Here is a 15,273-nt window from a genome sequence, read left to right on the forward strand (position 1 = left end):
CATGATATAACTTTATTTTTTGATTCTACACTTTAAATGACAACGCTTAACAGTTTGTGTGAATATGCAAATGACAGAAAGGGAAGAAATAAGGTCACATTTACACATTTCCATTTCACAAAATTTGTCCAACACAATCACTGTTCACTAATTTAATTCTCCATTAACTCAATTATGTCATGTTTAGTCTAATTTACGAGCTAATTTGAACAATTTGTTTTACAAAATTGCATTAATATTGCACATAAAAGTAAGAACGAGAACTGTAGATGTGGAGGAACAAATGACACAAAAGTAAATCCTTGTTGAGTTGCCCTTGTAATGCAACACACAAAATATATTATTTAAATATTAAATAATATAAAGAGGCAAAAATATAATGGAGTTGCCCATAATTTAAGTCAGGGTCTCAAACTTGTATGATCCAGGGGCCACATGAAATTCAACTTCAAATAAGTGTTTGTTTTGATACGGAATGATATATAGTTGAAAATAAAAGACATTTCTGATGCAAAATGAATATAAATAACAAAAGTGATGGGCCGCATGATATTGATTGCTGGCCACATGGGGGCTCACAGGCCGTGAGTTTGAAACCTTTGATTTAAGGGATACAATTGTCCAGTAAAGATAATTTAAAAATATCTACATAATTTAATATTTTGTATATTTATTCATGTATAATATGACATTTAAAACTATGTTATGACTATGAGAGTAAAATAAAATGCTGAATTACCTAATTTTTCCAAAAATATAAGTGTGACTGACTTAAAATTACTTTTAAAAGTAACGACAGTGAATAAGAAGAAGAGAAAGTAAGTGATTATAACAGAATCTGATGGAACAAAAATTGGATTATCCACTTCCCTTGCATCAAAATTCTTGATTTTTCAAATTAAACTTAGATAATTAAGCTGCTCTTTATCAATTCCGTCAGTTTCACTCGATTATTTTAATGAAAACTGAAAAACTCACTACTTTTTTTTTATAACATCCGGGTCACACGGTCGGCCGCTTCAGCTTCACTTCATATGATGATGAACCAGGCTAACGAGAGCTAGCCGCCTTGTTTCTCGTCATTTTACTGGACATTTTACGCGGAAACAGACACTCTTTCGTCCTGAAACTTGGCAACAACCGCGAAGACATGCTCACGGCTGCCGTTCGGAGAACGACATCCGCGTAGACGTGAGTAAAACCCGGCCCCGTTTCTTTCCACCACTCGGAAAAAGTAGCCAAGTTAGCAGCTAGCTAACGTAGCCTGGACGCTAACGTTAATGTTGTCGCTCAGGAGCTTTAGCAGAAGATAGAGTCGTGTATTTAATTTAATTTAAGGGTTTCACGTTTTTATTTGGTTAGTTTATTTTTTACTTTAAAATGTCAAACGTTTGTAGTTTTAATAAAACTCACTTTCTTGAATTGTGTGGTTTGTGAGAGAGCAGGACGTTGTGATGGCTCACCTTGATTTTTCATATACTTCTATAATTTTAAAAACCTCTGGCTCTCTGTCTGTTTCCTTTTGTATTTTTAAACGTCAATATTGTATCAAATTATTTAAAAAACTTAATTGCATTAAAGGCCAGGCTATGTGGACTCTTAAGTATGTAAGACTGTGGAAGTAAAATGAAATGGATCTTAAAATAAAATGTAAAGAAAGACATTTTACTTCAATGTATTCACAGATAATAAGCTTTTCAGAATTGTCAATTTTATTGAAAATTGCACCTATCAAGAGTTTAACAGTTTAACAGTCCCATGTTCCTTTTATCTATTTTTAACTTTGGAATGAACAATAGAATTAATTGCTGTAATGGGTTCTGTTGTCTTTTTACATCTTGTATACATCATGAAAGTATTGGTTCTCAAGAAAAGGTTGACAATACCTTTTTTAAAACACTTTCAGGTTAATAAATTTGAGGTTAAACTAAAATAATGTATTTCATATGTAATAATGTCAAATATATATGGGGTTTTCAACAACTGCAAAAAAGAAATGTACTTCGAGTGTCCTCGAGGACTGTCCTTATCTTGTCAGACTTAAAATGGACACAGGTGTTGATGACGGACAAGGTAAAGGACAGATGAAGAAATAAACTCAATATAATGTTCTCTCGTTGCATGAAGCACAAAGTAAGCAAAAGTCTTTGAAAGTGGGTTGAAGAGCCTTATTCAAACATGGCTTCTTATAGGGCAATGGAACAGGAACTGTTTTGACCTTGAAGGTCTTTGTCAGGTGCAAAATGGTGGACAATCATTAAGCAAACATTTGCAAAGCCCTGGCAAGAGGTGCCACCCAATCCTGACTGCATGAATATATGTTATCAAGAGGGAGTGACTAAAAACTCACAACAAGGCCTTCTGTCCTGGGATAAAATGACTGTAGCCACTTAACAAAAAGCCTAACACAATAAAATCAATGCCTGCTGAAGTCTACAATATCTCCTGAGTATGTTTGTCTCTTTATCTTGCAATTAGACACATTTTAATGGCGGAAAAGTAAAGTTTTGCAAACCATTCACTCTCCCGGAACAAAGTCCATAGAGATAATCAGTTTTTTTTTTTTTCTTGGCTCATAGACACTCAGGACTCACTGGTCCTCTGCTGCCTCGTGTGGAAAGTTTGTGCCACTGAGGTAAAAACCAAACAGGAGTATAAACACAAACAAATCAGAAAGAGGAATTCAGGGATTTCCCAACCTGGGCTCTGTATTGAAAAAATGTGAGCGTGTCAGTAAATACTACTTAGAAATACAAATACATGCTGATTATAAGGTGTTAAGTCCCAGCTTGTTAGGGGTGGACTGGAAGCAACATAAATAACCAACATGTAATATGGTTAGGAGTTGAGGGTAAACTCACAAAATAATCTGGCAGAGGATGCTGGTCAAACACAACAAACAAAGCAAATGTAAAAAGGAAGAGCTAAATGACTGACTTATCAGTCAACTACAGGAATACAACCCCACTTTGAATTAACTCACTTTACTTTAAGGAAAACAAAAATTACAGAGTGGAACAGCATTGCTATACAAGATTAAAAACAAATCTATGGTTTTAGAACCTGATTTTCATGTAGCTGAAGTTTCCAACACCTGACACTCTTGAGGCGACCTGGTGTGGACTGGGAGACGGTTTCTTGTCTTCTTCGGCTGCACCAATCTCTCTCCAGTCCACCTGCGACTCCGCCCATCCACTCCAATGATAGGCGAGGGACCACACAGACTAGTTTGCTTACCTAACTCGAGGCTTAAATAAGGGAGGACGAGGTCCAGCGGCCACAACATAAGCACAACAAATAATGTGCAAAAACGAAATGACAAATTCTTTATATAAACCAGGTCTGCAACTAGGGATGGGAATCAGGGTACGATACGATACGAGATACATAGTCCATGATAATCAATAGCAATTCATCATGATATCTGTAACTGAATGAAACAAAATGTGTGTGAAAAGTTAAAAGTGCAGGATTTCCCTGTTTATTCACAGCATAGAGAAAGTTCAAAGGTCATGAACGTGGTTGGAGCATCTCTTAAGTTGCTTTCTCCACTATTATCCTGCTCTAAACTTCTTCAGTCAGGTCACTTCTGCACAAGTTTCCCCTCCTTCATTTGAGCAGCGCCACTGTGAGGAGACATGAAGTAATGACGTCCTACGAGTTTATAAATTGAGTTTTTCATAAATTATAAAAATATTGATATTTTCCCTGATGTATTGGTTATGGTATTGCACAAGGAAGGACGATGATATGTCACCAAATTGATATTTTGATCCATCTCTAACAACTAACAATCTTTAAAAAATCAATTAATCTGTTTAAATATTTTATTAATTAGCTGTTTGGTCAATAAAGTATTGAAAAAAGTTGATCAGTGTTTTCCTAAAACTCTAAATGATGTTCTTAAACATCCTGTTTTGTCCACAAACCAAAATCATTCAGTTTTAATATTCTATGGAGCAAAGAAACCATTAAATATTCACATTTAAGAAGCTGAAAAATCCCATAAATTGTTCCAATTGTTAACGGATAAATCAAGAAAATAGTTGGCAATAAATTTAGTAACTGATTAATTGTTGCACTAATTAAAACAAGTTCTCTGTTATTCAGCTTCTTAAATGTGAATATCTTAGACGTTATGCTTTAAAAATTAATAGCGTTGATTTGTGGACAACAAAACAAAACATCTTTTTGCAACAAATCAATTAATCAAGAAAATAAAAGACATATCAACTCTAACTATGCTTAACTTGATTAATACAGGAGAGTTTTTCTTTCCCCTCCAGTTGTGAAGCACATGTGGAAAACAGCTAAGTCAATGGACAGAAAACTAAAATGTCACACACAACACTAATTACCACACAATTAACATTACAATAAGGAAATGTTATTTTAAGCAGTGAAAACAAATCATAAAACTTTTGAAATATCTGCTCACTTTTTCTAGTAATCACATGAGACCTTCAGAGATCCACTAAAAGCACATTTTCACTCCATTTTCAGCTCAGTTTCTCCACATTTTGTCCAAATGTGGTCAATGTTGATGCTTTTATGTGATGTGTTTGTCTTAATGACGGCTATTTCCACCTTTTTTTTTTCAAGCAAAAAGCAAAAGTAATTTCCTTTTTCAGAGGTCATAGTGTTTTGTTGTGTAATATTCAAAACGCCTGGTTTTTGTTACATAAGGCAAATTATAGTTTTGTTTTTTTAACAAAAAGCAGTGTCTGTCAACGTGTTACTACCAGCAGTTTATTATGATCATATTTCCTGAATCCTTTCAGCAGCTTAAGAGTTCAAAGAGAAAACACTATAAACGTAGATGAAATGTGAGTTTTACATCACTGGCACACGTCAGACTCAAGCCATTGTGTGACGTTTTAAGCTCAGCTATTTTTATTTTTGAGCTGTTAAATCCGATCATGTTAGACCTGTGCTTCTAATAACATCTCAAAGGACGTCCTGGTTAAATAAAAGATGAAAAAATTGGACGTTTAAAAGTGGAGTAAAAAAGGAAAATTGGCCAAATAACTCGACCAAAAACTCGTATCGCAACTGTCTTGGAGGTTGAATTTTAACAAGAGCTTTTATATTTGATGTGTTGTCATGGTGATTTTACAATAACATAGCAATGAATTATGTTTTATTAGGGCTTACTGATTTAGATAGAATATCCAATTATTGCAATTATTGTTTTTGACTCAAATTTGCTAGTGCAATTTGAGCCGTTGTGTGGTGTGCAAAATAAAGTTTTAGAGCAATATTCACTGTTACAGAATTTAAAACAAGATGGAGAATTACAACCTGAGATAGCGTCAATTATTACCTGCTAATTGTTAGTATATCTCATTTTGAACTCCCTTGTCTTAAGCTGCCCTCAATTAAGTGAACCTGGAACCTTAAATTCTTGCTGAAATAAAAAAAAAAAATAATACACAATATACATTTGAAATTTCAGGCTGTTATTTTGGTGTTTCTTGATGTTAAACTCTCTCCTTTTGTTTCACAGGTTCTTTAATGTCAGCAGTCACAATGCCCCGACGACGGTAGCGCCATCGTCGATGAGGGATGTGGATGGGAAAGCTCTTGCTACTCAATAACTTCTACTACGAGACGTCTCTTGGTAACGCCGTGGAGCGGTGCGACTGTTCCCGTCCCGTCACGTCATGTCTCTGCCAAACGAATCGGGAAACCGAGGGAAGGACCGAGAGAGGGGTGCCCGACCTAAGGTGAGACAGAGCCGGTCAGAGGAAAGGCGGGACTCGGGCGGAGCTCGTAAAGGTGGAAAGGGGAAGAAAAAAGGCGGCGCCTGCCACGAACCCGCGGCAGAGCGGCCCGTCAGTGACGGCTTTGAGTACGGGGAGCTGTTGAATGAGCTGGAGTCCGGGGACCGATCCTCTACCTCTCCTCTGAAGGAGAGTTGGAGATGGCAGGGTATGGAAGTGGCCTCCTCTCTGCCAGGACAGGAGCGGCTGACGACCAGACCAGGACTGGGAACTGTAGGTGAGTCGCCTGCACCGAGTGAAGGCGACGGCAGAGGCTCGAGCAGCAATCGTACTCTCCGGCAAAAAATCCAGGATGCGATGGGTCAGTGTTTCCCGATAAAGACACACAGCACAGCGACGGCGGCAGCAGCAGCTGTAGCTCCACCTCCAGCTCCGCCTCCACAGGATCTCACACCAGTAGCTGCCGGTGCTTCTGCCTCCTCTAAGCGCAAAATCCATCTGAGCGAGCTGATGCTGGACGACTGTCCTTTTCCCGTGGGATCAGAGCTCGCTCAGAAATGGAATCTCATTAAGCAGCACACGGCGCCCATTACCCAGCCTCCTTTGCTGGATTCGGCAGTCGTGTGCAGTGCCCCGACTTCAGCCATGGCGACCGTGGTGGAGGACGTGGACGACAAGTTGCGGGAGCGCAGGCGCATCAGCATCGAACAAGGCGTCGAGCCACCGCCCAACGCTGAGATCCACACGTTCGAGGTGACGGCGCAAATTAACCCTCTGTACAAACACGGACCTAAACTGGCTCATGGTATGAACGAGCTGTCGGGTTCTGACAGAACGACCGCTCAGCAGCAGCAGCAGCTGCTTCTCCAGAGACAGCAGCAGCACCAGCTCCTGCTCCAGAGCTGTCTGGACACTCTGGATGAGGTCGTGGCCTCGGCGTCCGCCCACACCAGCGATCCTGTCCCCGACCTTCAGGTCGCCCCGGAGGTCGTGGCGACCAACATGCCCTCCAAAGCCGCGCTCCCCACGACCGAGCATCACAAATCCCACGACGGATACCGCATTCACACGCAGATCGATTACATTCACTGTCTGGTCCCAGACCTGCTGCGGATCACCAACCTGCCGTGTTACTGGGGCGTCATGGACCGCTACGAGGCCGAGAGGCTGCTGGAGGGGAAACCCGAGGGCACCTTCCTGCTGAGGGATTCCGCCCAGGAAGATTACCTCTTCTCCGTCAGCTTCCGGCGCTACGGCCGCTCGCTGCACGCGCGCATCGAGCAGTGGAACCACAACTTCAGCTTCGACGTGCACGACCCCAGCGTGTTCCACGCGTCCACGGTGACGGGCCTGCTCGAGCACTACAAGGACCCCAACTCGTGCATGTTCTTCGAGCCGCTGCTGTCCAACCCCATCCACCGCACGCAGCCGTTCAGCCTGCAGCACGTGTGCAGAGCGGTCGTCAGCAGCTGCACCACCTACGACGGCATCAACATGCTTCCCATTCCAAACGCTTTGAAAAAGCACCTGAAAGAATATCACTACAAACAGAGGGTGCGTGTACGGAGGATGGACACGTGGTGGGAATGAAGGAGAAGAACCACAGATAAATACACTACTGTGCAAAGGTTTTTGGTCACTAGCGCTGCAGGTAAACTGCAAGCAATGTTTTTTTAAAGTTGTTGGTCCAAAAAATGATTTCTTTGTTATATGAGACAAAGAAACCAGAAAATATTCACATTTAAGAAGCTGAAAAATCAGAAAACACATTAGAATAGTTGGCATTTCATTTAGTAATTGATTAAATATCAATTAATCATTGCAGCCCTATTGATCATCTTTTAGTTTTGTTGTTTTTTACAGTTTTTATTAGAATAGAACCAGAAAATACAGGAAATATGCATGAGGGGAGAAAAGCAAATAGATGCGTCTCATAAACAACACATTAGCCCCAATGTGAACTTTTTAACCAAGAAACAGCACAGATGTGGCGACATGTTTTTAAAGCAAATATTTATCACTTTGACCAGTGAATGTGAACAAAGGCTTTATTTCAATCATGTGAACATAATACAGTTACAAAAAGATGAAATAAGACAATCAAAATTCAGTCACGAGGAAAAACCAGTCCAGCCTCAGGTTTGGTGCGACTCCGTCTGTACGTCCTGTCGTCTTCAGACAAACGGACTTAAACTAAATCCAAAGCTACGACACGTGACTGCGACGGTGAAGACATAGAATATCATGTTTGTTACCAAGGAGATCAATATTTTACAGTAAAAATACAGCTTTACATGATTATATTTAATGATGATAATAGATTTTATGTACAAAGCTTTAACATGACTTAGTGCTGTTATAAGCATTTAATTCATGTTTTAATTAACCATTTTTTTTAATGTTATTCAGGTTAATAAAGTCAAGGGTTTATATAACAGTTGAATGTTTCAAGTAACTGTAAATAACTGTCTTTAGTTCACATTTGTGACATTCATTTCCCTTAAATGACACTTAATTTGAATTCATGTAAAATAGAAACTAAATAGTCATCGTAATAACTAGAGTTAAGCACACTGTATCTTTGTCAATGCTCCTTGTGACCTTCATTGTAAAATAAATGGAAATGTGTGGGAGTATGGAACAATAATCATTACTTAACTATAATTAAGCACTACTTAAGCGTACTTTACCCGTTTTATTAATGCTCCTTGTGACCCTTATTGTAAAACTTTAACCCTTCTGTTGTCATCGGCGACAGGATTTTGGTATACGTACAGCTCATTAACACCGTTTGTGAGATCTAGAATAGCAGAGAAATAGAGCTGTAATTGTGCTCCATATACTTATCATTACCGTAGAACCTCAGGACCTCCGCTGCAGAAAGAGCGTCCAATTACAGATGAGATTCACCAGCGTGTCGTTCAATAACTGCCAGATATGGAAAGTGGAAGTTATCTTGGAAAAAGGAAAGAAAGAATTTTGTTTTGACAATTCTACAGCCATAAAATCTAAAGAAATACAGATTATCACGATGCTTTCCTTCAACTTTGACGTCATAAGGAGTACAGAAACAGCATCACTTAACTATAATCAAGCGTTTATTCCACTTTATGGTTTTTTTGTGACTCTTATTGTTAAGTGGGAAACAAATGCTTAGCATGGAGTTCACGTTGGTTATTCTGGACGATGCAAACGGAGCAGATAGCATGACGGAAATCAAGCAAAAACGCGTATTTGCTGGAGTTTAAAAACATTCTAAAGATTCGCCCAGGTTTATGTTTTTAAACTCCAGCAAATTGGCCATACGTTACACGCCCAATGTGAAATTCAAGTCTTTGCGTTGAGTTTTGTACGCTATTTTTCGCCATGCGGAAGATTGTTGCCTCTGTTTTTAAAGCAGCATTTGTGTCGCAAGAAGAAGTCATGAAAGTCATAGGCTACATTACCGGGTTTATAACAAGGAGCATTAATAAAGGATAATAAATGCTTAAATTATGGTTAAGTAGTTATTTCTTAAGTATTTCCACAATCTGTTAACAGCAGCTTGATTAATCCTTGGATAATCTATGAATTAACACCTTAATTAACCTGAAAAACATGACTAAATGTTAGGTTTGACCGTTAATTAACAGTTGAGGTTAATTAATGTGCACACGTAGTAAAAATGTTAGCGAATTCTGCGTCGCCGATGTTATTATATTAAACATTTATCTTTATGTGTAACAGATGTGATTGTTTATCGTGCAGGGGCCTTAATCTGAGATTATACTGAAGCGTAATAAATGTCAATCATTTACAAGATACAGCTGATATCGCAATAATATCGTGTCATCGTGCGAATCCCACCCCCGAATATGTATATATTAAAGTATTAAAGTAAACAGAAAAGAGAAAATATTTATTGTGACCTACATGGACTCTAGAAGCTTTTATTGTGAAGTTCTTTTCTTTTCATGTTCATATTTTATGTATTTTTATGGTTTAATTTACACAAAAAAAAAAGTCATTAAGGCAACAGAACTAAGACTTTTGCACAGTAGTGTACATTTTTAATTTCTCTTCAAAGTGAACAATGATCTGGCTGTTTTTTAACTTTCACTGCACTGTACTGATGATGATGATGATTCTTTTTTTAATTTATTTTATTTACTTCCTGCTGTTCACGTCTTTATTATTAATGATGATAATAATTGTACTGAGCGACACTGATGAGACAACAGTGATCTGACTGATCTTTGCACAACACTCCATGTTCTTTATGCTCAAATTAAACTTCTATAACAGACGTATTGTTCGCGGACGTTTATTATCCGACGAGGAGGAAGAAAGACTCAGTGGAAATCGTGGGAAAATCAAGCGGATTATTGTCGTGATAAAAGAAAAGGGTTTGTCGTGCGTCGCGCTCTGACGAGCCTTTCTTCCCATTAGTGTTAGAGTGTGGCGATGATGGACGTCCACGTTATTACTCATTGTTTCCCTCTGGGATTTAAATAATGCAATCAATCAACCGGGCTTTATTTAAAAAAAATAAAATAAAAGACACTTTAGTAGATTTTGTAGTGCTTTATACATGACAGTCACACACACACACACACACCAGTCAACGTAATTTAGTCATAAATTATAAATACTAAATCTATGCTTTTGTCTGAGTATTGAGGCCATTCTGAAGGAAAAGAAAAGACACAAATAAAGTCTTAATATTCAGAGAAAAAATACATAATGTTATAAGAATGAAATCATAATATTTTGAAATATTCCGGTTTTATTCTGGTTATTTTCTCACAGTATTACATCATTCATGTATTAAAGATAAATGTTATTCCTGCTGTATTTAGACTTTATTCTCGCAATATTACGACTTTGTTCTAACTTTACTCTTGTAATAACACAACTTTACGAATTATGACATTATTCTCGTTATTAGAAGTTTATTCTTGCGGTATTTTAACTTATTTCTCGCAATATTTTTGTAATAACTCAATTCTTGCCGTACTACGACTATTCTCATAGTTCTGTAACTTTATTCTTGTAATAACTAAATTCTCGTATTATGACTTTAATCATGTAATCTGATTTAATTCTTGCAGTGTTTAGACTTAATTCTCGTTATATATTACAATTATTCTTGTAATAACGCAGCTCAATTCTTTCCGTATTACGACTTTATTCTTGCTGCTTTAGGACTTTATTCGTATAATATTACAACTTTATTCTCGTAGTATTATGACTTGTGTTGTTGACGTTCAGCATGAAAAGACTGAAACCAACGACTGAAAAACCAAAGACAACAAACGTCATCGTCTGAAGAAAATGAAGACGAGTCAAAACATTTCACGGCAGATGGACTTTAAATTTTCTTAATTATCTACAACTTGTGAGTGTACGTGTGTGTGTGTGTGTGTGCGTGCGTTTGAGTTAATGAAACTCAACTACCACAAACACACACACACACACTGATTGTTGTTGTCCGTCAGTAATAATCAGAGAAGAAAAGCGTCGGTGTTAATGAGAAAGCGTGGAAAATGGATTCCAGCGGCGACGCAGTGATTGGACGTCACAGGCAAATGAGTCACGACTGTTAATGAAGCTGTTATGATTTAAACATGCGTGACCTTTGACCTCTGTTTACCTCATTCTTTTATTAATTGAAGGAAGAGGACAATGCATTTCAATAAACATTCAAATGTAAATATGCCAGGTTTGTAGCCTCAGGCTAACTTCTGTCTGTTGTCTCTTGGCAGATTGAATTATATATATGCATATATATATATGTAGATTTATATATCTACATATATATATATGTAGATATATATATATATATGTATGTATGTATATATATATGTTATATATAGATAGATATACATATATATGTATAATTGTGAGTAAACTATGACATTAATGCGATTATTGGCGATTAAATATTTTAATCATTTGACAGCACGAGTTATTATCTTAATTTTACGGCGCAAATAGGTCTTGTGACTTCAGAATAAATTAATTTGAGCCTGTTTTTGTGCTTCGGACGTCGTGTGGAATTTGGATTTTTTTTTTTGAGAATTTTAAGTAGATTTTAGAATTATAAGTAGAATTTATATGTGGACCTGTCCAGGCTGAGACTCCGCCTTTTGCCCTCTGTCAGCAGGGATTGGCACCAGCAACCCTCATGTGGAGGATAAAGATAGAAGATGGATGTTTGTTTGAATCAGTGCAAACTGCAGTAACGCATGAAGCACAGCAGGGGGCTCTGAAGAGCTTCAGTGTTTTACAGGGGCTGCTCTCAGGCCTGTGTGTGTGTGTGTGTGTGTGTGTGTGTGTCATCATGCAGGTATTACCGGTCCTGGGGGATAAAAAAAGAAAAAGACGAGGACTCTTCTTCGTCTTTGCCTGGATGAGTGGACCCACAGGAGAAACATGCTTAAAGCTGATTGGCTGCACAGACTCTCTCTCTCTCTCTCTCTCTCGCTCTCTCTCTCTCTCTCCCTCTTTCACCTCATATTCGTTGAGGGAGTAGATTTTTGCCCACAGCCTAATTTCAACATTTGAGCAACACGGTGAGTGGAGTATGAGTTTAGGATGATGAGGGACGACGACGGTGACTTAACCCAATAATCCGCCACTCATAATCTAATAAATGGCTTTAAAAAAGTTGGATCTTTATTCTCAGACTGGGATTATTTCAGCCCTTTATGTTGCGGTTAATGTACAGTAAGAGACACAGAGAAGCTTCTGTATCTGGGACATTAAGTCAGAGGAGTTAAAATCCCTGCTCATATGCATGTCGACATGGTTCTTCTCATCCACCCACAGAGGAGGAATACATTTGTGTGACAGAGGAGATGCAGCAGCAGCAGCAGCAGCAGTTATTTTTGGTCAGCAGCAGCAGATGATTCCAGTTGAATCTCAAACCTTCAGCGTGCAGAGAAACACTGTTGCTCGAAAGAAGCGCTGCCTCCTGGCTCACGTTTCATCTTTGTTTTTCGTGCAAGCGGGACATTGACGATGTTTCCTCGACCTGTTATTTAAAGCAGCCGTACGTAAGAGCTGTATTATATAAGGTCATAAAAATGAACATGATAGGATGAGGGTGAGAGGTAAAGAAAACATGGATGCTTTATGTTGGACGTTTACTCAGTTTGGACACTGAGTTTTTAGTTCTTTGTTTCTATTTTTCCTTTGCGATGTTTGCTGTGACAGAGCTGATGGAGAAGTAAAGAGAAAGTCTGACTGCCAAATAGTGAACTGTTATCTATATCCACCAATAGACTGACTGCCAAATAATGAGCTGGTCCCAATAATGAGCTGTTCTCTATATCCACCAGTGGACTGACTGTCAAATAGTGAGCTGTTCTCTATACCCACCAACAGACCGACTGCCAAATAATGAGCTGTTATCTATATCCACCAGTGGACTGACTGTCAAATAGTGAGCTTTCTCTATCCACCAACAGACTGACTGCCAAATAATGACTGGTCCCAATAATGAAATCTGTCCAATGGACTGACTGCCAAATAGTGAACTGTTCTATATCCACCAATAAACTGACTGCCAAATAATGAGCTGTTCTCTATATCCACCAGTGGACTGACTGTCAAATAGTGAGCTGTTCTCTATACCCACCAACAGACCGACTGCCAAATAGTGAGCTGTTATCTATATCCACCAATGGACTGACTGTCAAATAGTGAGCTGTTCTCTATATCCACCAATAGACTGACTGCCAAATAATGAGCTGTTACGTATATCCACCAAGACATGGCCTGTAAAATAATGAGCTCCTATCTATATCCACCAACGGGCCGAGTACCAAATAGTGAGCTGTTCTCTATATCCACCAACAGACTGACTGCCAAATAGAGAGCTGTTATCTATATCCACCAACAGACTGACTGCCAAATAACGAGCTGGTCCCAATTTCCATCAAGAAATGGCCTGCCAAATAATGAGCTGTTCCATGAATCCACCAAGAGATTAACTGCCAAATAATGAACTATTCTACATATCCACCAACAGACTGACTGCCAAATAATGAGCTATTCTCAGATGTGTAATCTCAGCGACATGTTAACAGATCAGGATGAATGTTGTCATGTTTCTGTCAGACGCTAACAGATATAAGCAGGTAAATTTAAAATGTCAGGTGCAGCTTTGTCAAACACATTTTTCCGCCGGTGTTCTTCTGCTCGGTCTCTTGTTTCCCGCTCTCCTCTGCTGGTGTCAGGCCACTGATGGAATAATGCCACGGCTCGTGTCCTCTGATTCAGCCTGGATTGATGGGATTGTGGTGTAAATGACATAAAAACCAGCTCATACACTCGTCCTTTTCCGCCCATTAAGTCATTAACCAACAGGGTGGAAACAATGGACGGACGACGATGATGATGATGATGGTGCTGGATTATTCATGAGCACATTAGTGTATCCTGTAATTTGCTGTATGTTTGTTGTAATGTAACGTTTGCACATATGCAGCCACAGATTACGCGGCTATAATTACAGATAAGGATTGTTTGTTTGTTTTTGTTTGAATGGGCGGTTAATTACGGCAGTGACGGACGCTCATGCATCACTGCGACACTGAAGGCGTTTGTGATTCTAACGACAGAGATGATGAAAGTACCCAGCACCTGCTCTGTGTGGCTCTGGCCAGTTACCGTTAAACACGCACCGAAACCTCGCCAGATACTTGTCGTGTCTCATGTTTTTTAGTTTTCTGTGATTTTCATTTTTGGCTTCTCTCACGATCACAAATTCAGGACAATTTTCGAGACGGACACCTTGTCAGCGTCAATTGAAGACACCGTGACAAGAATTCTAATCTGACGTCTCCTACGTCGTGTCCCTGGACTTTGACCAGCAGGAGAACAAAGTGCTCTGACACGGTGTGACACACACACACAGAGAGAGAGAGTGTCTCACTGAAGGACAGACTGTCCACACTGTCCTGTTTGTGACACCCAGGGACGAGTCCACAACCTTTCTTTTTCTTTCTTTTCTTTTTTGTGTCTGAGCTCAAGACCACGAACATCGCTGTCCTCACTTTCAAAAATGTCCTCACTGTCACAAAATGTCCTTATTGTTCCAAAATGTCTTCAATTTTAAAAAAAATCTCACGTTCAAAAAAGCACCTTTTTTTAATTTTATTTTTTCTAATTTGGACAGACTTTTTTTTTGTCTCAGTTACTGACATCGTGTTTTGCTGCTTTGTGGACTTCCTGTTTTATTTTGTAGTTGTGTTTTTGTCCGTCTTTACTTCCTGCAGATTTGTGACAATTACATTCACCTGTGTATGATTTACACCTGGTTCCTGCCCAGAGCCCCGCCCCCCCCACAGTCACATGCTCCTTGTTCAGCCAATGACATTCTATCATGCTGAAAATCCGCCATTTGGAAGTTTAAACGGGTGTCAATCAAACTTTTATGACGGCTGCAGAGACACCGGTGCTGCTGCTGTCTCCAAACATCCCATAATATCATCATCGTCATCAGTGCAGTAACCGGTGAGTGTTTAAACTGACCGGAGTCGTTTTGACTTCACTCTCTCATCAA

At 39.0% G+C, this 15,273-nt stretch overlaps 1 protein-coding gene across 1 annotated transcript; it reads left to right on the plus strand.

The window, feature by feature from the left end:
- The first annotated feature begins 1,012 nt into the window (after positions 1-1,012).
- On the plus strand, positions 1,013-10,008 carry socs9 (suppressor of cytokine signaling 9). Its single transcript, XM_044032850.1, has 2 exons — positions 1,013-1,191; positions 5,507-10,008. Exon 2 carries the CDS (start codon positions 5,664-5,666, stop codon positions 7,311-7,313), a length of 1,650 nt encoding a protein of 549 aa, XP_043888785.1. The 5' UTR covers positions 1,013-1,191; positions 5,507-5,663; the 3' UTR covers positions 7,314-10,008.
- Positions 10,009-15,273: the final 5,265 nt, after the last annotated feature.

The sequence above is a fragment of the Solea senegalensis genome, linkage group LG8 (assembly GCF_019176455.1).
Source record: "Solea senegalensis isolate Sse05_10M linkage group LG8, IFAPA_SoseM_1, whole genome shotgun sequence".
In the NCBI taxonomy this organism is placed as follows: domain Eukaryota; kingdom Metazoa; phylum Chordata; class Actinopteri; order Pleuronectiformes; family Soleidae; genus Solea; species Solea senegalensis.

Coding starts and splice junctions, on each gene's coding strand:
- socs9 (XM_044032850.1), top strand. CDS start 5,664: ATGTCTCTGCCAAACGAATCGGGAAACCGAGGGAAGGACCGAGAGAGG.